General features: G+C 39.4%; 1 protein-coding gene and 1 non-coding gene across 9 annotated transcripts in view; both read right to left on the bottom strand.

The window, feature by feature from the left end:
- TNRC6B (trinucleotide repeat containing 6B) overlaps nucleotides 1-26,057 on the bottom strand; it is a 204,229-nt gene that overhangs the window by 11,722 nt on the left and 166,450 nt on the right. For 7 of the 8 annotated variants that reach the window (XM_025050577.1, XM_006917396.3, XM_015593603.2 and 4 more), the window contains 8 exons: nucleotides 23,829-23,903; nucleotides 22,928-22,973; nucleotides 21,493-21,641; nucleotides 15,915-16,037; nucleotides 6,813-6,944; nucleotides 6,474-6,569; nucleotides 6,118-6,304; nucleotides 50-187 (listed from right to left, as the gene is read on the bottom strand). In XM_025050577.1, coding sequence (XP_024906345.1) covers nucleotides 50-187; nucleotides 6,118-6,304; nucleotides 6,474-6,569; nucleotides 6,813-6,944; nucleotides 15,915-16,037; nucleotides 21,493-21,641; nucleotides 22,928-22,973; nucleotides 23,829-23,903 — 946 coding nt within the window. The remainder of the gene's footprint in view (nucleotides 1-49; nucleotides 188-6,117; nucleotides 6,305-6,473; nucleotides 6,570-6,812; nucleotides 6,945-15,914; nucleotides 16,038-21,492; nucleotides 21,642-22,927; nucleotides 22,974-23,828; nucleotides 23,904-26,057) is intronic. The other variant, XM_025050578.1, reaches the window with a different exon arrangement.
- LOC112484235 lies at nucleotides 24,798-24,916 on the bottom strand. Its single transcript, XR_003047959.1, has one exon. It is a non-coding gene; the product is annotated as a 5S ribosomal RNA (ribosomal RNA).

Below are 26,057 nucleotides of genomic sequence, written 5' to 3' on the forward strand. Positions count from 1 at the left end.
GAACGTCAGACAGAACAGCGCCAACTCATAATGCTTTGCTTGCTCTTACCATTTTTGTGCATATTGGCTTCCTGTGTGGCTACAGAGGGCAGTCCCTCCATCATGGAGGTCCACTGTTTAAAGCGAGACTCTGTTCCAGCCTCCTTCCCACCAACCATGCCATAGTCCATGCTGCCAGAGCCGAAGCCTAAAACAGAGAACCACGTTTTATGTCTTTCTATAAATTTCCAGTATCAGTAACCAAGAGTTCTAAGGCAGGACCTATGAATAGCTTCATTTGTAACTTAAAGACCAATTTACAAGAAGTTTCTTCACTCAGAAATGGATATTTTGATTCAAAATGCTGATCTTGGCTCTTGTTTGCTAAAAATGTGATGACTCGGTTAAGGTATGAAAACGTGTATGACTGCCAGGTAATTAAGACTGTCTCAAAGCAGTTGTGCATTCGCTTATTCATCTAGCTCACTTTTGTGCCAGGCACAATGTTGGGGCCAGTGATTCTCCAATTGAGATAGAGGCATCCACATATCAAACCAACATGGTATGAGAGCAGCTATGAAGCTGTGGTAAGGGTATCAGGGGAGGAAAGACGCTACAGAGAAAGGACATCTGATCTCGGGGCCTAGGGCAGGTATGTGAATAAGTCAAGGAAACCAAGTACAAAGCTCTAACTCATGACAATAAGTCATATTTAGAGAATGACGACAGTTCAATGTGACTCCACTGCTTGGCCAACTATGGATGAAGTGAGGTAGAGTGGCAGGAGATGGGGAAGAGATGAAGAGTCATGTCACATTGGGTCTTTATATATCAGGTGAAGGAGTTTGGACTTTTTCTCTAAGACAGGAGATAAAGAAAATTTTAAGCGAGAGAAATAACTAGGTTTGTATTTAAGAAAGAGAACTGGCAACGTGAGAATGGGGTAGATGGAGTCAGGATAGAATCTGAGAGATCAATTTGAAAGAAGTTTTTATGCAATGATGAAAACCCCAAAGCCTGAATCGGCAAATTGGTAAGAGGTTCAGAATTTACTTTGCCATGAGCCCCCAGGGAAGCCTCAGGTGCCAGGCTTTCAGCAAGAGTTTTAGTGGACCATGTTTTCCTACTGCACAGGGCTAGAAAGATGAAAGCCAATGTGAAAGGCTTGCTGATGGAGTCTCACAAGGTCCATTGTCCATTCTGGACCAGAAGGTACTTAATGCTTTTTGAAACTGACTCTCATAAAAGTAAAATAAAGGCCTAAAATAAATAAAATAGGGGAGGGGAAGAACAATGAATAACCATAGAAAGACCAGAAGGAGCCATAGTAAGTACAGCAGCAACACACAAGTACAGGCACTCCCAGGGAGGTGAGTGGGGTCCCCACCACGTCAAGGCTCAGGTGACCTGGAAGAACCAGAAACCAATCTACGCTGACTCTAGACTGTGCAGCAACAACCAGGCCGGACTCCATGCTGTACCCATTTAACCTCCTACCATCTGGCCGTGTTACTGACACGTAAGTTCCATTTATCCACATCCCACTGAGGGCCCAGGTCATGTTTTTCTCCCCTGTGCTTCTCCCAGTTGTCAGGGATAGTTTTATAAGTTCATAATAAATCAAGCTCAAATCATTTTAACACTTGCTTGGCCCATGTTTAAAATGTCGCTATTAATATAAGGAACACCACTCCTTTACCCTGTTTGTAACTGACTTCACAAGTCCGAATGATTGCTTGGAGGGTGGAGGTGGGAAGCAGAAATCCTTGGTATGAGCTGGAAATATTTCAAATTAAATAATTTTTTTAAAAAAGGTTTCGGATATTTTCTTCTATTGTCCTATGTAGCTGAAATGAAATGAGACTGGAGGACAGGGAAGCTGAAAGGAACGAGAGCTTTGTCCGACATAAGCTTTAATGGCCTAAATGTGTTACTCCTTGGGCAAATTACACTTCTACCTTTGACAGAGAAAATCAGCTCAAGGTGCTTGGACTGCAGGCCATCTGAAAGCTGGTTCCAGTAACTGAGAAAGAGCTTTTGAAAATAACCCTGGATTCTGGTGAAGTTAAAGAGAAGAATGTAGGGATGAGTAAGACTATAAGGAACCATTTCTTACACATTAATTTTCTTTAAAGTTGCTCTAAAATTTCTTTAAAATTCATGGTGAATTAAAGATATTTAATTTTAGCTGCTCAGAGTTCTTTTGCGATATGGGAAGTGTTGAAAATGAGTAAGAGTTATAAATCTTAGGGGAGGAGAGTTTGAGCAGGTCCATTTGAACCTTAGGCATAGTGGGCATCTTTCTCATTAGAAACTAGGGGATAAAAGGCCACCAAGATATGGTAGCACTGTAACTAAATAACAGGTTTGGTGAGGAAAAAAAATGGAAGGGGGTGCAGGGGAGACTAGGAGATAAAACTGCCTTGAAAGGTTTGATCTACAAACTCAAAACTTTGAGAGGAAAAATCAATGCAAGTTTGTACATACTCTGTGTCTTTCTTCAATGTCATGTAGTAATTGGCATGACATGAGGATATACAGAATGTGCGCAATAAATCTGGACGGAAGGGATTCTGGGTAACTATGCTCTAGTGCCTGCATTAACAGGAAGCAGAGGGCATTTGCTTGTGACCTCTGGGCCATTTACGAGTCATCTTACCTCTACACCCAGGAAAACAGTGATGTTATTATACTCACTATTTCATCAAAACCAAACTTGTTCAGTCCAACAAGTGGCCTACCTGTAATTCTCCAGCTCACCAACACTTTAACTCAAACCAAATAAACCATTTAGTTCAGTTGAATGAACATTTATGGAGAGCCTAATTTGTGCCAGGTGCTATGTTAGGAGCTTGCAGCACAGAGATAAGACATGCCTCTTGCCTAACCAGGGGCTCATTTCACCAGTATATCCATTTCGCCTATCTTATAGTTCTCGCAAAAAAGACCCTTTGTCTACCTCATCTGTCCTTGTCACAATTACTTTCTCCTGCTTCCACACACCCTAATTCATTGTCTATTCGTCACTAACACTTGGCTCAGTGCCAAGTGGAAGGAACTCTCTTAACTTGTCCTTAGCTGATCACTCCTTCACTCCCTTTGTCTATAGTTCTCTATTTCTGCTACTTTTTGCTGTAGATTGAAAAACTAGTGCTTTTACAATAATTATAATAAAGAATAAATTATAAAAGAAACAAATCACCCACAGTTGCTCATCACATGCACATGTGATACTGACACATTAATAATCCTAGGATAGATATAAATTACTCTTCTGCTAGTTAAATAATTTCTAATATTCATAACTACTTTTCACTGGGTATACCACTCACATAAATATTACAGATTTTGATATTTTTAAACATAAAGAGAAAATTTTATTGGAAATGCATTTTCTAATAAGATGAGTGACTGTTCCTTGATTAGTTCAGATACTATGAATGACTATGGCTTATTACTAGAATGAGACCAAGTTCACACTACTCTATGCCTATTTTTACAAAATTTTGTAAACATAAAGTACTAAGAAATTTTATATAATTAAGAGGATGGGAAAAGAAGGAGACTTGTTATAACATTATTTATTTCTTCGAATTCCTTTTTAGGTATCTTCCCTTTCCCCCAGGGTTCAATAACATAGATACTAAAACACCACTTTTAGATGAGTCATCATCACCTGACAATTCAATTAGGTATATTTTCAATTTTGCTAAAAGCAGAGAATTAGAAAACCAACTATTTAACAAAAACATCAATTAAGGATTAGTTAAGCAGTCATTAAAATCATTCAACTTTTTAATTTTGAAAAAATATACTAAAAGAGGCTTTATCAAGACTTAAGATTATTCTTGCTACTCTTTTACCCACAGATATCTTTTTTAGTTCGATATATTCAGCATTAGGAAAACTGAGATATTATTTATTTTATTACATCTTTGCCATATAATCTTTTTTGAAAAAGTTAATCTCTGTATATGCTTTAAATATATTTTCATCAAAATCTTATAGCTACAGATTTAGTTCATTCAAAACAGGCAGGCAAATCAGACTTATGCTCAGTCAGTCCCAACATGTATTTTTCAATTCAAATAAATGTGGTAATATAAATTAAGGAAAATTATAACTGTGAAATGAATTACAAAAATGCATCTTGTAAGGTAGATTATAACTGGTCAGATCACAATTAATGATAAAGACCCAATAAAATGAATTTATCTGTTGTTTAATAAGTTATCAAATATAAACTAGTAAGTCCATATGTTCTTCTTCCTTACTTTTAATTTGGTTTATGATACATAGCTAAACGTGTAAGTTACTTATGAAACAGGACTATGATGACAAACAGGACATTTCTTTAGTATATATACATATGTGTGTATATTGAACTCTGATCCTTCAGCCACTAGTAATAGTTAAGACTCAAATACAATAATCACATATAACAGCATTAACCTAACAAGACATTGTGATAAAATTTTCCTATATATATAATAAATGAGAAAGGTATATGAACGAACAGATTTGCAGCCAACATGTCGTTTTACTTTTACTAGGAGGTAGAAAATATCAATGATGTTATAAGGACTGTCAATGGAATAAACACATCATCATTTTAGGTTTCTGACAATTGACTAATGCATACCCAGACTAAAGGAAATGATATAATAGTTTACCCACAGGCTTTATCTGATGCATTGTTAAAACATGTATTTAAGAGTCAGTGTCACTAACTGATTTGCTCAAACTGTTTGAATATGCTTTTCTTTCACCTAAGACATGGGATGTCTAGGGATGAGCACTGAGAAGAGCTGAAAAGAACACGTGGGAAAGCCGTTGGTGGCTTCCAGGGGCTCTCTTTGCTTTGAACTGACAGGACTCTACTTCGAGAACTATGCACTCTTTGACAAAAGGGGAGCGAAGGAGAAAAGTTGCCCTGCTTTATTATCGCATATGGTGATAATAAATTCAGAACAACTCAGCACATACCAAGATACCCAGGTTATGTCAAGCTTCATCCTGAACAGAAAACATGATGAAGGTGAAGACTGGGAACCTGGCAGGTAATGACACCTTCCTTAGTCATTACAGGAGGTGTCCTCCTTGCTTGGTACCCTGGCGTTCTATACTCAGATGAGAATGCCCTCGAAAGATATGGGATGGTGTAGAGTTTGCCCTTCTTTTATGTCAAGTGCAAGAAAGGTTATTTTAAATTTAAGTCAGTTCTCAGGCAGGTCATTTTTAAGAGTATATGTGATGGAAGTTGAGGATTTGGCAATTAACTCCCTTAAAGCTATCCAAGGTCAAGGAGTCCCTGAAGTCTTTGCTCTTCTCTGCATGTGGGCACCACAGTAGGAACTGGGCACCTCACAGAAGTAGAGCACAGAGAGCAAGGCCATTTGTCACCTAGGAGCCTAAATTTCAGGTTTCCCACACTCTTGTTTTTGAATGTGCACAGTATCTTCTTTACCAAAATAAAATCTAAATGTCAATCTGAGAAGAAACCTGCTGTGGTGTGTGGTACCTTTTTAATTTTTAAATTTTATTTTTAAATTGCTATTGCCGCACTGATTAGATTCTGCTTACAACACGTTCCCCAGTTCTGAACGAGCTACAATTCGCCTGCCAACAAATTCTTGATGAATGTCAAAGGTATAATCTTACTTGTGCTAATTCTATTTAAATCAGATGAAATACTAATACCAGAAGAATTTTATCAGTTTGCCTTATAATTTTAATTTTAGTACCCCATTTTTTTTCAAGAGATAGTAATTTTACCAGTATAGCTAAACATCTCAACTTGTATATATTTTAACAGGTTAAAACCTCAGGTACATGTAGTACGCAGCATGTACAAACGTTTAAACTGGCTTTTAAAAATTCCTAGCAGTAGGAAAGCAGATTGCCATAGTAAAAGACTCTTATGGTCAGAAGCTGGAGCCCTGTCTGTTATTTACTGATTGTGTTTAAGCTTAGGAAAACCGTCGAAACTCTAGGGTGTTCATAACTCAGATATCTCATCTGTAAGACAGGGATGAGAATATCTACTTTGCGTGGGTGTTGTGAAAACAGAGGGTAATATAGGTCCACTTCCTACTAGAGGCTTTATTAAAAAAGCAGTTTTCCTTTCTAACCACTTACCAGAACCATATCCAGGTATTGGCCCTTTGGTTTGAAGGTCTGGGAGCCCCACATTCAGAGTGTTGGGTACCATGTTGTCCAGATGTGGCTTGGGCCCAACAGGATGAGATGGTGAATGCTTCATGCTAGGCTGTCTCTGCTGCTGCTGCTGCTGCTGCTGCTGGAGCGCACTCACCATTCGAGCCAGCTGGAGGCAAGTCCAGAGCGAGCAGGAGGCCCAAGGGGAAACAGACACATGATAAGCCAACACCCTTAACTCCACAGGACAAGGCTGTGTATGATTTGTTTTTGCTATCGGAGGGTGACAGATGGGCAACTCGCAGAAAGCAGGAGAGGGCCCCTGCCGATGTCATTACCTGCTGCTCTTGCTGCTGGCGCACAGCTTGAGAAAGCTTCCTCTGGCTCTGCAGCAACTGCTGCTGCTGCTGCTGCTGCAAGAGAAGCTGACATGCCTACAGGGGAGAAGAGAGAGGGCTTAAGTCTCCTAAGGTGGACTCGCTGAGGATAGCGGGAGGGTGTGTGGGCTGAAGTACAGATCACTGAGTCAGGTGTCCGTGAGGTTGTACCACTAAGTTCCTGGTCTACTGGTCACATTTACCACCCAGTGAGCACATAGAAAACACGGCAAATCTAGTTAAAGAAAACAGAAAAAGTAAATAATCTTTTTGGCCATAGGAGGAAAATCTGCTACTTACCAACTGAAACTGGGGAATTTGTGGAAGCTGGCTCAGCATGGCAATTTGTTGAGGAGATAACTGGGGCCCCACATTGAAAAGACCTGGATTCAGGCCACTGTTGGGAAACTGCTTGAGCATCGAGGCAGAAACCTGGTAAAAAGGGAAGGAAGAAAAAAACAAAAAGAAAAAGAAAAAAAGAAGAAACTGTCAGAATTTATCAAAATAATTTTTTGAGTTTGTGTAAAAAGAATCTTAATAGATTTAAAGGAAGTGTCAATTTTTTCCTTGAAAAATATTAAATGACTGGGAGAAATACACCAACGTGGTTATCCCTGAGTGGTGACATAAGAGCTTTTATATTCTTTCCTTAGGCTTTCCAATTTTTCTACAATAAAAATTATGAACTTTACAAGCAAGAAAACATCTGCGAGACTAAAAAATTTTAACGACAATATGACTTTTGTTGGAGAAGTTATTACTGGAAATGTGCCAAACTACATAAAGCTAATACATAAATGCTTAAAAGAAAGTATTTCTGTTATATAAATAAGAAAAATATATCAAACTTGTAAACAAGAGCCACTGGAGTTTCAGCTCATGGCTCCTCACACCAAACACTCAGAGGTGCAGAGGCATACATAGCAGGGGAGCCGAGGTCAGGCGGCTTGGCTAGTTCCCTCCCCACAGTGTTCAGGAGTGAGCTGGGCTACGTTGCAGGAACCTCTGGGGACAGAGGAAGGATTCCCTCCCATCTTTGGATGGCTCATCTTTGCAGAGCCCAGAACAGAAAGCCAATTTTAGAAAAGTCTAGCACTGAGTGGGCCTGGCCATCACTAATCATTCTGTTAAAGCCCTTCTTCATTGAACAATCCTAAGATCTCAGTTTCTCTGATTGTACCATAGCTCTCAATTCACGCACTACGCCTATTGTCATTTAAAATCTACGATATTTAAAAATGTTTTGCTCTCCTATATAATATTTAAGCAGGGGTTTTCAAATTTTATTAATTTATGTTTTGATCTTAAGACATTACATTTACCTTTATGTGCATGGCACATAATAGGTGCTGTATTAAGCACCTATTAAATGAATGAATATTACATTTTAACTTATTAACCGTCCCTCTACCAAACTCTTTTCTACCCTGTTATTCTACTCATTCCCAGTCTGCGTTTCCACATCTGGTCATCGATTTGAATAATGAACTTGACAGAGCTGAGGATAATCTAGTAACATGCCACTAAAAACCAAACCTGAAACCAATCAGCCTGGGAACCGTCAATCATTTACTAATCCACACAACTGTTTCAGCATTTAGCCTATATTTTTCCATCTTGTCTAAAACAAAGAGATAGCTTGTCAAATGGCTTGTCAAAATAGAGATACAACTATGTCATTCTTATAATCCAAGATTCTTTTTACCAATCAAGGAAGGAAATGAGTTAAGTTTAAACTTGTTAGCAAACTATGATTCTTGATTCCTATCACAGGTGCTTGAAAGCCATCTTTTTGATAAGCTAGTCTAGAATCTTGCCTGGAACTGGCACAAAGTTCATCAGTCTTTAAGCGACTTTCCTTATTCTTTTAAAAATTGTTTAAAATTTCCCCCTTTTTCCTCGTTTCCTTGTAGGGGAAGGGTGCTTCCCTCCCATTTCTGATCCGAGGCTCCACACAGAGGAGCACCCATCTTTATTCCAGTGACAACACTCCAGGTCTCTTTTTCTTTCTTGTTAGCAAGCCTACAGAGATGACTGCCTGGTCCACCTGCAGGGGGTAAGTCTGGAATTCAGTATTAGGAATAGCTCACATTCTCTAGTGTCAGTTTTCCCAGTAGTAAAGGGGGTAATTTGGGTCCCCATACGCCTTCATCCTCTGTCTTAAAAATTCAGGATTTAGGCAGCAAAGAGGGGTTGTCATTACTAAACTCGCCTCAAAGATCCACAGTCATTGAAGATCACAGGCAGGGCTGGCCATTCTCTTCACAAATTCTCTGTTGTAGAATTTACATTCCCTAATTTAAGGAATCTTAATCCTTTTGGTTGAACATCCTTATTCTTAATAGAGAAGAAAAAAGCAGTAAAATTTTATTTCCACTTCACTGGTCAGCATTATACAGAGTCCACAGTGACTCCTTTCCCAGTCACCGAACTGCACCACGCCAAACTCTGACACCTCTTTTAATCTGCCTACTCTGTTGCAATCCTCAGTTTACACTGTATTCTAATCCCCCAACTCGACTCTTACACATATTCGACTCGTACACATATTCGACTCATACACATATTCGTCCTTGCTTGCATACCTTGATTTTCCATCTTCTGAATATGCCCTTCTAAAAACGGAGTCATCAGTCATCAGAAAGCTTTCATCAGAAGACCCACTGGGTCTCCCCATTTTCTTTCTTTAGCATCGCACTTAAATCCCTGTTTCCTAATATTTTTGAGTCACCATCTCTGTCTGCCACATTCTCAAGAATACTTGCCTATCTTTGGACACTTTTTAGTCTACAAACATCCAAGTTCAGGTTTTCTTATACTTGGCTTACCAACTCACTTTCTTCCAAAACCTCAGCCACCTTCGCTTAACCTATTGATTCTATCATTTGGGAAAGTATTTTGGTGTAAAGCAATAGTTCTCCCTGCTTCCTCTTTATCCTCTAAGAGATGCTGAATGTTGCCAATTAATTGAAGAAATTTGTTCGATTTTTCTATTTTAAGTGTTGGTCCCCTAGCAGATGTGAGCTCAAAGCAAGCATACTGCAACTGTGCAGTCTGCCTCTGTACCAGCTTTACGGCCAGTATGAGGGACACGCCCTCCACCATTTCTCCCAGGTAACAATTCTTCATCTCTCCTTTCACTCAACTGGTCACCAATGTGACAACTTATTGTCTTTGACATAATAGTTCTAATTTCAAAATATTAAGAATTTTTTTGGGGGGAGGGCTATGAGTGTAGAAATATCCTACACTAGCAACACCATATTCCAAACTGGAGTCTTAGTCCACTCTACCTCACAGTGACCCATGCAATCCTATTTACAGTCTTCAGTGGAATCTCTTGTTCATTTGATTTAGCAGCCATTCTGGGTTGTACAGTGTTCCTCCAAAATTCATGCTCACTTAGAACCTCAGAATGTGACTTCGTTTGGAAATAAGGTCTTTGTAGATATAACCAAGTTTAAGATGAAGTCATGCTCGATTAAGAGTGGGCTCTAATTCAATGACCACGTCCTTATAAGAAGCAGGAAATTTAAACTCAGAGACAGAGAAAAGGAAAAGTCATGTGAAGAGACACAGGGAAGAACATCATGTGAATACGGAAGGAGAGACTGGAGCGATGCATTTATAAACTAAGGAATACCAAGGACTGGCAGCATGCACCGGAAGCCAGGAGAGGGGCATGGAATAGATTCTCCTTAAAAGCCTCCAGAAGGAACCAACCCTTATGACACCTTGATTTTGGACTTCTAGCCTCCAAACTATGAGAAAATAAATTTCTGTTGTTTTAAGTGACCCAGTTTGTGGCAATTTGTTGTGGTAGTTTCTAAGAAACTAATACAGTAACTACGTTTTACAGGCCTGTGCTATCCAATGTTAACACTAGTCTCATGTGGCTACTGAGCACTTTAAACATGGCTAATGTACACTGAGATGTGCTTTAAGTGTAAAATACGTATCAGATTTCAGAGACTTGGTATTAAAAAAAGGTAAAAATTTCAATAGTAATTTTTAAGCATTGATTACAGGCTAAAATAATAATTTAGCTATACTTAGATAAAGAAAATATTATTAATTTCACCTTTTTCTTTTTGTCTTTTTAAATGAAGCTACTAAAAACTTTAAATTACATTATGTGGCTCACATTATATTTCTATTGGACAGGGCTGTACTAGATTATCAGCACTGTTTCTAACTTCTTTTCCAACGTTTTATCCTATGACCTATGAGAAATCTCCTCTGCTTATTTTGTTTCTCAATCTGCTGGCCTCCGAAATAGCCATTGTCTGAGCTTTCATTTCTCCCTACTTTTTCATTCAGTTTTAACAGCTCTCCTGAACAAATCAGCTGGTCTCCTGACCAACACATTTCTCTCAGTCTTGAGAATGTATGCCATTCCTTGCCAAAAGACCTTTATTCTATCCTTTTATTATTCCTACTACTCAAAATTAGCTAAAGAAACCACCATTCCAAATAAAACATGCCCATGACCCAGAAGTAACCTAGAGAAATTCATCCTGGAAGACAAGTACAAGAATATTCACAGCAGCAGTGCTCACAATAGCAAAAATCTGCAAACAGCCCAAGTATCAATACTATATGAACTGCAACTGCCCAAATCAACATGGGAAAATCTCAGGAACAATATCAAGTAAAAAAAAGTAAGAGATTTTATTACATAAAGTACAAAAAAGGTAAAATTAAACAATATACTGTTTAAAAGATAGACATACAGAAAGACTATAAAGAAATGCTAACACAATATATTTTTATACTTTAATTTAAATGCCAGCACCTCATATGTTCCATAAAATTGATAGTTATAAAGGTTACACTTGAGGACTTCCTAGCTAGCTCTGCTCAACCTCTCCCTTCTTCAGACTGCACATGCACTGTCCTTCTCCAATGAATACAGAAGGACCAGTGAGAAGCACCACTAGGCTCCTGGCAAATGGCTATTCATACCTGAGCTGCAGAGTAATTAACAGTGCAGGTTTGCACATTCCCATAGCAGGGAGTTAATTATTCTGGCTTAAAAGGCCTTCACTCTCCAGCTGGGTTGGAGAAAGCGAAGATCGAGTTGAAGCCAATATGGCATTTAATGAAGCATTGCAGGTGCAAAATGACAGCAATTTAAAAGCAAGACAAAAGCCTGCTAGAATATGTTACTTGCTGAATATCTGACTAAGGATAAAAAAGGCAAGGTAGAAAAAGTCAAAGCCTGGAACATTTGTAACAAATCTTAAAGAGTAGTTTCAATGTCTTCTTTCTAGGTTTACATTAAATATTGACTGCCCTTATATTAAGTGGTTAAAACGGCTGTATAATTTAAAAATATTTATCAAAAATTTTAAATGTTTATGTGCTTTGACCCATTTCATTCTGGGTAACTAAATTTAGAAATAATGTGGGTAAAGATATATGTATAAAGATTTCTCTAAGCATTATTTATAACAGTAAAAAATTAAAAACAATTTAATATCCGAAAATGAGGGAAGGGAAATGGAAGTAAGTCTACCTGATGGAACTTTATGCCTTTTTCGTTAAGAATGATCAACATGGAGACTACACAGTAACAGCGAAAACGTGATGACCTAATGCTGATGAGAACAGCAGGATATAGTGGCCATGAGTAAAATTACGTGAAAAGTCTGCTTGTACACAAATGAAGTCTGCATAGGAGACTGTGTTGAAATAATCCCAATGATTGTAACGGGGTTGGGGGTTTCTAGAATTTTTTTCTCGATTAGCCAAACTTTCAGTGCAGCTATTATATTGTCCTTACTTTTTAAAAAAGAAATACAGCTACCCGATTGCTTTGTTTTTTAAAACATGAAAATGTCAGGAAAGAAATCAAAGACTCCACTGCTTAATAGTCTATCCTCATTATGCATTAAATGTTAACCACATTTTGCTAAATAAACAAATTTCAAAAATGTAGGAGAAAAGCACTTTTCTCTTCCAACAAGTGCAGATACTCTGGTCATAAAGAGCTCTGCAGCCAGTAAGTCTCTTAGGGCTCAGTTAACCAGTGCTTTCCCAACAATGCCACTTTCTAAATCATTCTGAAATGCATCTACCTTCCCATGATCTGACATATATTTACTGAGCTCGAATCCATGCCCTGCACAGCTGTAGGTGTCCAGGATCCAGGTGAACAAGGACAACACATTTGGCCACGGTGAAGCTTAGTCCACTCCTGGGGGGTGGGAGGAGGGGAGAGATGGGGAGTTGCAGAAACCATGGTGGTGGGTGCTATGCACAGCCTGGCCTGGGAAAGCCTCTCTGACAAGGTGGCACTGAAGCAGGAATCCCAAGGAAATAAGGATGGAGCATGTGGCATTCTGGGAGAAGAGCGTTCTGGGAAGATGCTCAGTGTGCTGGGGCCGGTCGGCTGGAGAGGACTGAATGAATGGGAGAGTGGCAGCGGGCGGAGTGGTGGTGTGGAGTGGGGATTGGGGAGACCACTATGAGCCTCAAAGACCAGGGTAGAGTTAGCTTTGTATTCTCAGTGAGAGAGCGAGCCATGAGAGGATTCCCATTCAAGTGGAAACATGATTTACCTTAACTTTCTACATTGACAAATGTCTTGTGTTTGTATTATCATGCAGGAGCTACGAACCAGGTATGGCTATTTAATTTCAACTGATTAAAATTAAAAATTTAGTTCTTCCATTCGACCAGTCGCATTTCAAGTGCTCACGTGGCTAATGGCTATATCGAACAGCACGGTGTTAGAGAATCAGCCTGAATGCTGGATGAAGAACAGGCTCACGGCAGCCAAGTGTGGAATGAAGCAGGGCAGGGACCAGGCAGGGGGCCGTTTCTAGGAGTGAAATGGTGGTGCCGTGGCCAGGGGTCATACTAGAGGGGGTGATAAGAAACGGTCAGCTTCTGGATAAAGCTGTGAAGGGACGATTTCTCGATGGACTGGATCGGACTGTGAGAACATGCATAATGAACTCCGAGGTGTGAGACCAGAGCTCTTGCAGAACGAGTGCCATTTCCTTGGAGGAAGAGGATATTTTTGAGGGGAGCGTGGGATGAAGTCAGATGTTCGGTTTAGGACATGTTAACTTGCGATGCTTATAAAGCATCCTAGTAGAGGTCCCTAGAAGTCTATAAAGTTGAGAAGGGAGATCTGGGTGGAAGACATTGTCAGCGTTTGGAGCTGTCAGTATTTAAAGCCATTCCACTGGGCGAGATCACCTAGCAGTCACTGCAGACGGGGAGAATAGGCTCGAGGACTGAGACTAGGGCCTCTCACATTTAAATGTTGGGGGAAGGAGGAACTTGTAAAGGAGATGGAGAAGGAGAGGTAGCTGGAGAAGCAGCAGGTGTCTGAAAGCCAAGTGAGTTAAGTGCTTCAAAAGGGAGGGAGTGACCACCTGTGTCTAATGCTGCTGCGACGCTGAGTAAGAAGAAACTGGAGAACAGACCACTGCATTCCACAACATGAAGGTCACCAGTGCCCTTCACAAAGTCGTTCTTCCCACCGCCGCTGCCTTACCTGGACCCCTGCACTAGCCTTCTAACTGGTCTCCTCTGCTCTAGTGATTCTGCCATTCAACCACGTCCTCTGTGTTACAATCAATGTTATCCTTCTAAAACATAAATTTTCCTACACTGCCACTTTGCTAAAAACTCTTGCTTAAACTATATGATCTATAATAGTAGCAGCCGAAACTTGGGCTCCAACACCCAAGATTCTGTCTCGGTAGATTGGGAGAGTCCTGGGAACTATATTTTTAAGTTGTAGCTCAGATGATGGTTATAAACCAGGCTGACCAAAAGACAAAGTCCAAACTCCTTAGCAAGGCAAACAAAGCTTTTCTGAATATGGTCCCAAACTTCCTGACTAGTTTCTTCCTATTATACTCTACACAGCATCTGTATGCTTCCATAAGCTCTAATTATTTAAACAAACCGTTATTTCCCCAAACGTGCCGTGTTCTTCCAGCTCCTGCTTGCCCAGAAGGCACCTTTAGTCTGGCTGTGCCCAGCAAACTCTGACTTACTCCTCAAGACCCAGCTTAAGTGCCACTGCTAGTGTGAGGCCTCGCCCAGCTCCTCAATCTCTGTTAAGCATTTATTCTACACAACATTTTTCACACTATTTGCTGACTATTCTTCCATCACTGCCACCAACTCCAGGAGGCTGCAATGGGAGAGATGGCGTTTTCTTCATCTGTGCTTTGTCAACACACTACCTGGCACACTGCAGATGGTCAATAACCATGGATGGCTATTGGCCTGATACTAAGGCATATTGGAAAGAGGTCTAACAGTTAAGACACTGCCATTTTAAGTGCTGGGAAGTCAGGAACAGGTCTGTCTGCAGGACATACCACTACCCGGGACCTGAAAGATGACTGGAACTCAGAGGGCGGGAAGAGAAAGAAGAGAGACCCTAAGGGGACGCCGAGATTCCCAGACAGGACCATGAAGATGGGGGTTAGGGGAGGTCCACAAGACAGATATGGATTCAATGTCAAAAATAGGATGTGAAAGCTATAAATGACAGTTTCAAAGAAATATTTTAAGCTTCTCTCTTAAACATTTCAAAACCTAAACAACCAAACCTGACCCTTTCACAACCTACAACCCGCTGGTTGGATCCAGTAAGTGCCCTCACCCCCTTTTACAGGATGAGACGGATTCAAAGCTCCTGCTCATACTTAGTTCACACGAGGAACATTCTAAGTATAGTAAGGTCACACACTGAATCCATACACAGGCTTATCAGCTTTTACTTTGCTTCTGAGACCCATTTTCTGACAAAAAGGTACAAGGGACAGCATGCAGTAGATTGGCACAATCTCTCAACTGTAGCCTCCAAAACTCATTGCACATTTCCTACTAAGAAATGGACTTAAAAAGTTCCCATGGTACTCCAGGACAGTGTCTTACAGCTGCTCTGTGAATAAATCTCTGCCACTTCATTAATTCTAAAACTGCCCCTGAGAGCTCCTGGTCAGTACTTTAGCAGATAGCCCTTCAAAATCTTTCAGAATAATCCAGAACCTGGCAATTCTCCTGTTCATCTGTGGATGAATCCTTGAGGACAAGCAACTTCTGAATGCTGACACAACAGAACTTACAAAGTAGTTTTAATTACATGTCATTAAAAATTCAATACAATATTAGAAAAAATATACAGGCGATCTAAAAGTAATGTAACCATAGTGTTTTCCATGCAAAAACTTCTACTTTGTATGCACGATACAATAAAAAGGTGAGAACTGATATTTTTGTTTAAAAAAATCTTGATCCTTGACATCTGAGTTTTTCAAATTTAGAACTACTATTATTCCTTTTAAGCCCACAAAAGCAATCTGTTGACAACTGGTAACCCCCTGGATGGAGTTTACTTCTGAACTGTGGAAACACACAATTGCTTACCTGGGGGGAAATAAACTGGGGAGGCACTTGCGCCCGGAGACTAGGAGAATTTAGTGGCTGCACCGGTGTGTGCATACCTCTCGATTGTGCTGTGCTATTTCCAAACAAACCGTGATTGCCACCCTGCAAACATAACAGCAGCGTCAGGCTTTTTGTTAACGTGAGAAAATGCATGCAAAAAAAAAAAACAGTTCAGGTTTTCTACCAGAAGAATCATATCCTGTGCTCCATGGAATCACATAATTTTATAACTGCAAAGCTCCTGACCTTGGAATGCTCAGGAAAATTATTCAGATCCAATCATGGGCATATTATCATCACCCCTGCTATCTGATTAACTCTATAGCCAAAAGGGTTAAATTCAGTCAAATGTTAAAAAAAAATCCTATTTTTTTTGTAATTGAAAGGTATAAGCAGTATGACATTTCAACTACTTTCTTTTTTAAGATTGGGTTTACTAAATTTATTCTCAAGCTTTATAATCTAAGATCCATCTTGAAAGGTACTTGAGTAAAAATGCACGCTTATGAACAATGTCAACTGTAAAACACCATATTACTTCTCCATGCTGGTTAGTTCAAGCAAAAAATCAGTGCCACCCAACTGTGAGCCTAGCTTCACGAGGGCCCTACTCCAGATCTGAACACCCTTCCCTGTCTTAGTCCCTTCTTTGCTAGATGAGGAAATCCGAAGCAATCACAGAACGAGATTAAAAAGGAAGAAAGGGAAAAAGTGAAAAATCATTACAAGGACACCAAAACAAACATTACTCACCTGTAGCTTCTTATTCAAATATATGATTATCGGTCTAGTTAAAATCAAGCTTAACTCTCTGATTTCTGGAGGACCAATTCATTGGAGCACTTCTACACTGTTCTAATCAGAGCTATAGAAACCCGGGCTATATGACTGCCCTTCGTTTCTGACTTGTTTCCAGCCGAGAAAAGTCCTTCAGCAAAGAAACCATGTTTGATCCTTGATACTGTGCTCGCCTGAGGCGGTTCTCTACAGCACCTTCACTTGCCTCTTCAAGGCCCAGCTCACAGGTCATCCTCATCAGGAAAGTCTTCCCCAAGCTCTTTTTCCTCATTTCACATTCACTTAACTGAGTCTACCTCTGTGTTCCCCAAATACTTTAAAACTCTTAAGACAGCACCCGCCATTCAATCGTATTGTAGTTATTTTCCATTTTCATCTTTCCACCACCAGCTTAATATTTCCCTCATTCTATTCCCAGAATTCAGTAAGGCCCTGGTCTGTAGGATGGGCACATCATTTGCAAACATCCATGACCCACCAATTTCATATACTTGAAAAGGCCCCGCTGAACATCATCAGTGAGGAGAGCGGCACCACTGCTTTTACCAAGCGTGTATACTCTGAACTGAAGTCACTGCCATCGTCGTATCCCTGGCAGTGCAGGAATTAAGGTAAATTTAAAGAACTTTGTAACGGTACTATTAAGTTCTAGAACACTAAAGATATTTTGATGGCTTAATGATTTGAAATAGATTAAAGGACTGCTACGGGGAAATTAATAAACTTAAAAGCACTGAAAATGAAAATGATTACGAACACAAAGTAGGAATGGCAATCAAAATCTGTGTATATCTCATAAAAGAAAATCAAAGATCCACCATGGATTAAAGGATTGTTTAAACATGAAAAGACCTTTAATTCTAGAAACTCTAATATCTCTGCTTCCACTGCCTTACTAATCAAACTGTCACCCTAAGGTGAAATAGCTTGGCTCTAACTTTTCTGAGATCACAGTAGTCAGTAGCTGAGCTACTGATCATTCTCAGGAAAATAAGAAACATTTATTTTGCTAAGAATATTCTGCAAAGTCAGGATGGCCAAACAGTCTAATGTGCTGTGTGTAGCATACTCTGCTAAGATTGTTCTCACTTATATTTTACTATCAAAGTAATGACCTTGTTATTAGATATTAATTATTCATTGACTGGCCTTTGAATGGTGGGGTTTCTGGTAACTAAAGTCCATGCCAGAATCCATTTTTTGACAAGTCCAAAACTGCTTTGTGGGTCATTTTAAATTTCAACCTCTCTTTTGGTAAGAAGTATTAAAATAAATTTGCTTTTTCAAGTTTTTTTGTAAAATCAAACCTTAGTTTCCTATTCCTAGTAGGCAGATTGTACCCCACTCTCACCAAAGGTTTAGGCTTTCATTATCAAGTGTCCCTAAAGACATTCCGAGCACTTTGATACATCTGATGTGGATAATAGTATAGATAGGTCGACAGTAGCCTATCAAAAAATACCTTCTCTACTTTTAAATCTGGAACCTTGGCATCATAAGCTAGTCAATTTCTTGGCTCAGAAATAGCCACTTCCCACAACAATGTAGTTAGTGGCAATCATACAGGTCCTCTCTTTTAAAAAACTGTATTTAGAAACTAGGAAAATGGTCATTAAAAGGTTGTGCATGTGTTAACGATAGTTTATCTTGCTATTTCTAAGTTTTGCTGTTGTATGTGAGGCTTTTATGACCTGAGTCCTAATAATCATTGGTGATATTTGCCTCAACTACAGTGTTTAACTTAGAAAGGTATATAAATTAAAAACAAAGTTACCAAGCTGATTGAAATATTCTGTGACATGAAAATAAAAATCTTAAATTTTATCTTTTAATTATGAAATATATTAACTCTGCATGAAAATATGTGAAAAAACCATGACTGGATTTGGATAGATGTGTATCAACCTGGTTCACCATGGACTTTGTAGCAATCCAAAGATCAAAAAAACCAAGAGGAATGACCTTTCTTAGAGTCCAGTGCACAGCTGGTTTGGTTGGCCTATTTTACTAAAGTTCATATACTAATAACACGGGATAATCATGTGATTCTGGAAGCATGTTTACCATCACCATTAACCAAGAGTGTTCTATCTATTTTACATTTTCTATACCTTGACCCAAAACAAAAGAGCCCCCTAGAACACTGATGTAACTGTATCTTCTGTTTATATAAGCAATACATATCCATGCCCTCTGTGGAAACATTAAGATAAACAGTAAAATATAAAGGAAGGAAAAAAAAATTACCTATAACTCCTAATCAGACATAACCAATCCGAAAACACAGATATAATATAACCCATTTTTAAAATGTGCTAAGAAGACTTTGAGGACTATGGTGTAAGAGGAGTTTATATCATTCTTTAGTTTATAATGTGAAAGTCATCATGTGGAAGCAAAAGGAATACAACTAAAAATTAAATGTCCTTCCATGACATCTCAAGGTGAAAGTCACAATGACAAGTGTGTGCTCATGGAAATGTGACTAGGAAAGTATCATCACTGGACTGTCACAAAGGAATTGTCTCCAAATTACTGGTTTTCTCCACAAAACTACAACAGAGCTACTGTAGGGTAATAGATGGTGAGGCCTGCTGCGTCCCCTCAGTCCCGTAAAAGCAAGTGGGCGCCACCGTGCCAGGTCTGCCAGTCTGGTTTCTACTGCACAGCCTTTACCCGGAGGTCTGACAATCAGACCCTAGGGAGCGGCTGCTCTGGCTGAATGAAACCCCGCCACATGTGAGCAACATCCAGCCTTCTCAAAGCTTCATCATCTAATATTAAAGTTACCTTTCTTTGGGTAATTATTACTTTAAACTCAAAGACACTAGATTTTAAGATGCTATAACGCTCAAACACTTAATCTTACTAGTTTTGCTGCTATTTTCCAATTAGCAGTTTTATTAAAATTAGAAGACTTCAAAATTATATGTACTTGTCATTCAATTTAGTGTTAAAATGGGGAATATGTTGTTAAATTAGATGATGTAAAGCAGTGGTCCCCAACCTTTCTGGCACCAGGGACCGGTGCTCCTATGAGAGAGAATCTAACCCCTGATGATGTGAGGTGGAGCCGAGGTGGTGATGCTGGTGCTGGGGAGTGGCTGCAGATACAGATGAAGCTTTGCCAGGTCGCCTGCCTGCCACTCACCTCCTGCTGTTCCTAACAGGCCACAGACCAGTACCAGCCTGCAACCTAGGGTTTGGGGACCTCTGATGTAAGGTACCTATATAGTCTCTTTAACATTTTCCTAAGGCAGTTATTAGTTATCAGATGTAAACTCACGACCAAAAATGAGACAACAAAAGAAACAAATTTAAAATAAAATCCATGTTGAGAAACATGAAGAGAGATGGGTTCTATGGGCTGAAAGAGCTAAAGCCTATACTTAATATCATTCTGTGCATTCAGTAATCAACAAATTTCCCAAGACAGACAAATGATGCAATAAACTGCAGACCAGGGCCAAGGCGAGGCCACAGCCAAGCAGTTATAAATTTGAGAGGCCTCCTTACTTGTCTAGCAGCGAAGTTTTGGGGGTTGAGCCCTGTGCCGATTGCTCCAAGGCTGACGTTGGGTAGTGTGGAACCAGAGGGAGACAGCTTGTAGCTGGGAGAAGGGGAGAAGGGAGAGCAGGGAGCCTCATCCCCAAGGCACCCATCTTGATTGGAGAAAGGCAAAGTCAGCTGAAAAGTAGTAGTTAGCCAATCACAATGAGTGTTGGTTAGTGAAGCAACAGAATGCAAAAAGGGAAAAGAGAGAAAACACTAGGAATAAACAAAGTTAGAGTGTATTAGCAATAAACCAGGACAGAATTTGGATCTGATAATAATCATCATACTTCGCCCAACAGACACCATCTGTCATCCTCTTTGATATAGATTTTTCTTATCCTGTAAGTTAGTAACACATTCTGTCCATTGCACTAAGATAAAAATTGCCAGACACTTTATTTTCATACATCTAATATTGATTACTCTATGCGGCTGCTGAAACAGAACCCAGAGTAACCTTCTTGTGAATATGTTGCTGTCTGGACCATCATCAATAATAACAAAAATGTGCCAGATCTAAAAACTGTGATTTTAACTGCTTTCTGAAGACTATGAACACTGCAAGTTGGTATTCCGAATCAAAAAATAATCTCCTCCATTAGAAACATTAAAAATAAAAAAAATGGGTATAAATGACTTGTTTGAATCAGATAGTTGAAAATTTGAAAAGTATACCATTATAACTAAATAGATCACTAGAGAAATGGAGAAAGATCAACAAAGAGCTCTCTTAGAAACAGCAAAGCAGAAAGTTTTGGGTCACCTCAACAAAGCTGGAAGGCAAGGCCTTAAGAGACACAGAGTATTTGCACAAGATCCTGAAATTTAATTTGTAACTGCACAAAAAGTAGCAGAAAAAAAATTAAGAATTAATTTGTCTCTAAAATTTCTTCTACATGTTTTGAGTGTGCATTTCCCCCACTACAGAGTCAGACCATTTTCCTCCTCCAAACTTCATTAATTTTCTAAAACTTAGACATTCTTCACACTACTCACATCCTAAAGACAGATGGTTCTAGCTCCTGCCTAATCACCTGTTGACATCAACTGTTGTCATGTCACCATTTAAATCAGGTGATGTTTGTGTTTTGCTCATTAATTTAGTTTCATAATTCTGTTTCCTCCTGGAATCAATTATCAAAAGACAAACAGAAACCAAAGTGGTTCTCATGAATTATTATCTTAAACAAAAGATTTAACTCACCTTCTCAAAATAAGGCCCACTATCTGTGGTTCCCATGTCTTTGGAATTAGGTGGACGGAACCCAGATCGATCCTTCCTCATGATATCATTAAAATCCCCGAGATTCATTGCTCGCTTGTCCACATCAAATTTTTTATCTGTAAGGCTCCCTGAAAGGTACCACAGAAAGAGTAAAAATTTCAAGAATCAATGTCTCTCTTATGGCCAAGAGTGACCTGCCCCACGCTCCTCCTTGGGGTGCTGGGTACAAGACCAGAAGAGCTCTCAATGGTTCAGGTGGCGGGTGACCTCCCTGGAACACATGTGGGTCCTTAAAACAAAACAAAACAAAACAAAACAAAACAAAACAAAACCAAACCCCAACACCAACATGTATCAGTTGTAGGTTTTCTTCTGTGGGAAACTGAAAGACAGCCTTAGGGCTGACCTGGTAAAAATCTGACTAAAAAAAATTGAGACTCGTTATTGATATGTTTGATGAATGCCCACAAATGCAAATGTCCTCGGTGAGAGATTCTGTCTCTTGCTGCTATTTCAGCATCTGTTAGAAATAAATGGTTGGGGCTGTGAAACAGTTATTAGGAATGAAAAGCTCAAAGAGGCATAATTGTTGCCCTAAAATTTCAGAACTTGAACACTGGAGATGGTGTGCCACGGGATTTCCCAGGTGCAACGGTTATTTCCGCTTTTCTCTCCCAGCTCTGTAAATTTGCTAATGTATATTCACATGAGCAGTGCCCAGGAAGCTTATTTTTTAGTTATTCTCAGATTTAAAAATGTCATAGATCAAACACTACTTCCTTGTTACCCAGCATTGTTTTATTTTCTTCTTGGTTTAAGTTCCTCATGGTGAGCAATGGCCTCCTTTTGAAGATCCTACAGACGAAGGGCTGACCCTGCGTCTGCTCCACTTGCAGTGGGAGAGTCTGTCAATAATGAAACATCCCAGGGCAGACAGGACCAGCAACCTGAGAGCTGAGTCTGGCAGGGCCACAGACATATTTTGTTTGGCCACACATAGCATTTTTAACAACCTGAATTAGCTTCCAATATTTAAAAATTGGGATATCAATATACATCTGAATTTCTTCTGGCCTCTCTTCAAAAACTGGAAGATCTGGCAAAGCTGAGCCTACACTCCTCCACGGGAACAACTGCTAAGAGCTGAGCCAGGCTGATTCCTTTAGGTGGCACATATGCTCTCCGCAGCCAACCAGTGGCCCCCAAGTCCCAATTCCTTATACCTGGCACACATCACTCATTTACATTACTTTCTTGGCTCTTGCAGTCATTTGAGTTCTGGCTCGGTACCTTCCACAGTGTTGAATACCTGTCTACTGAACTGCACCCGTCCCAACTCAAACTGAGCAGGGGACCCCAACAGGATGCCGTGACCAAGAATATATTTCGTTCGTATTAGTGGAGTGATACACACCTACAGACAAATCCATTTTGCTGCTTGGATTATCTTCGGTTTGACTCTGAAAAGTAAAGAACAGTGAGGGAAAATTAAAGGTTTGAATTAAATGTGTGAATCAGAGAATGGCTTTATTCATGTAAGAGTTACATTTTACCACAGACACTATACAAGGTCCTTTGAAAGGAAATTTACACTGAAATGAAGATGGTAACATTTTTAATACAACTCATTTGATTGCTGCTGGTGCCTATATTCCTAAATTTAACTTTCATATAGAATTAGCTTCAGTAAATTTACGGGTAGAGCAATAGCTAAACAGCTGCTTGTAGAAATAAACCCCTGTCCTCAAGTTCCAGTCAGCTTGGGATCAAATTTCATGAGTGGCAGCCAAATGATGACAACTTCTTCTCGTGACGTGTCAAGTCATCAAATTCTGAAATGTGCAGCCAAGTTAAAGTCATTTGTCTTTTGGCAACCAGGGACAGGCTGTCCCCATACGGTTCCAAGAGCTAAAAAAAATTAGAAATTCTACAAGAATTCCCTATATAATTAATCACAAATAGTTTCTCTAGTTATTTTGCTGTTTTGTCTTTTTTAAAAAATGATAATATTAAAATTGGAACAGGAGTCAGAGAAAATTATATAAATTTTAAGAGCCTGTCTCTTTCTTTCCTAACTTCCCGAAGAAAAGGCTACAAGGACTACAAATTTAAAAAAAAAAAACGTAACCTTTAAATATTGGAGTACTTTGTTATGAACAGAACACAGAGAAAAAAATATTGTTTAATCCAAATCAGAAATATTGCTTAACTAGCTTCTAAATCTGTAATTTTGTACTATATGTGGCAGTGGTCTTAAAATTTGTAGAAAACATAAAAGCTGGGATACATTACACATATGAAAAAGTAAAACTTACCAGCAATCCCATATTTGAAAACTGTTTGGCAAGAGGATTCATCCATGAATCATTGTTTCCTCCTTTTAGTGAGCACTACAGAAATGAAACGCATAACCTCAGAACCAAATCATTTTATTTTGTCTTCATATCTGAGTTACATAAGTACTGACTGAAAATGTAGAGCCAAGACTTTATCTTTTTGAAACCTAATTATCTCGCTTTAATTAGGATTATTTTGATATTTTATCTGTTAGTCTAAAGGAGTAATAAGCCCTAGCTATAGCTATGTTTTCATTCTTATTTTGTCACACTAAATTAGAAGTAACTGGAAAAACATATAGTCAGCTGGTGTTTTTACCTTATAAATAGGTCAATATCAGATCTTGGATCTTCTAAATTATAATGTTTGCATGACAGTACTTTCTCTTTTAGTATCTACTTGTAACCCAAGCTGGTTGGTATCAGGAGGGGAAAAAAAAAAGAGTTTGATGCTAGTGCATGTTATCTGGAAAGAAGCCTATTCGAACTGGTTATTACTCTCCATGTGGATAGGATGAGGAACTCATCCACGTAGCACTCATCCGTCCGCTTTACAGTATAGAGGACATGGGTCCCCAGTGGGAAAGAAGCCTAGCAGAAGACACCATCACTGACCTTACTGCAAATTAAGGCAGATGTGGGTTTCTGTTTGTTTCTTAATGGGATGAACTAGTTTCTCCCCTGAACCAGATACCGATTATCAGCTCCACACTTACTTCTACAGAGAAAGCAGGTAGAACCATGATGGGGACCTGGTCAGGGCAGGGGGTGATGGGGCTTCGTGCACTGTGCATTCTGTGGTTAAAAAATCCTGTTGTGTTCTGATGATATCTGTCATATCGATTTTATTATTATTATTTTTATTTTAGGCGAGGCGACCCTTGGTTGACCTCACAGATTGCAAGGACCTTGTCAGCTTACAATCCCTTATTTTTTTTTTATTTTTTACACCTACAGCACCTGGTCTTCCTAGGTGGTCTCCCATCCAAGTACTAACCAGGCCCGACCCTGCTTAGCTTCCGAGATCAGACGGGATCGGGCTTGTTCAGGGTGGCATGGCCGTAGACTCAATTTTATTATCCTCGAAAGTAATAGGTACACTGAAGTTCAGTTATATGTTTCAAGGTCAAATAAAGCCTCAGTGGAAGGAGGACAGAATTGATAGGCACTGTTTAATGGGTACAGAGTTTCAGTTTTTCAAGATAGAGTTTTGTGGACAGATGGTGATGGCAGCACAACAATGTAATGTACTTAATGTCACTGAATGTACACTTAAAAGTGGTTAAGACAGTAAATTTTATGTTAACTGTTTCTGATCGCAAAAAAAAAAAAAATCCTCAATATGAAAGGTCACAATCATCAGTCATGGAGCATTAACATGCAACTCTCAATTACGTAAGTAAATCTTGGCGGCTATCTGAGTGGGCTAGTGCCTTTCACTCGGTCACTTCCTTTTCAATCAGCTGTCTTTTAATTTGGTCTTATTGTTAATTTGTAAACAATGACAGCAAAAAAATGCCACGGCATATTAGACAACATGAGCACATAAAAAATGATGAATAACTCCTTTTGTGACCGGAATTAAGAATATGAAAGTCCTTAGGGAAAACTGTAAATGATTGCGTAAACAAAATGTCTAATAGAAACAACCTGTATTCTTATGCTATAAAAGAGAGTTACTATATCCTGAACAAAATTAATATCCTATAGGCAGAGGGGATGAAGGCGCAGCCCTTAGCCAACTGAAGAGACCTTCTAAGATGACATCTGGAGACCTGGGAGAATATCAGCTGTGAAGCATTTCACAGGGCAACAAGGCTCCCATGCTGAAATTAAGAATATGGCAGCCCATTTCTTATTTCCATCCATTTGTGGAATAAAAGACTAGGATGAAAAAAGAGTGCTTCTGCTGAGAGAGTGGTTCAGGTTCAAAGACTGTTGTTCTAGACAGAACACCAAAGTCTTCATCAAACTATGCAAATCCAACGAGAAACCGAGCTGTTCTGCGATATGGGAAGTGAAACATTTAAAGCTCAGTCTGGTATGGGATGTACATAAGTCACCTTGTTGCTGCAGCAGAGTTACACATTGGCACTTCCTTTTGTTAGGAGAAGGGTTCTGGGCATTGGAATTTCCCGAATCAGACAGAAACCAGCCATGCGGATCACCACGGGAAAAGCCATCTTACTTGGGTTTCTCTTCTACATA

This window comes from Pteropus alecto, unplaced genomic scaffold (genome assembly GCF_000325575.1).
Source record: "Pteropus alecto unplaced genomic scaffold, ASM32557v1 scaffold157, whole genome shotgun sequence".
In the NCBI taxonomy this organism is placed as follows: domain Eukaryota; kingdom Metazoa; phylum Chordata; class Mammalia; order Chiroptera; family Pteropodidae; genus Pteropus; species Pteropus alecto.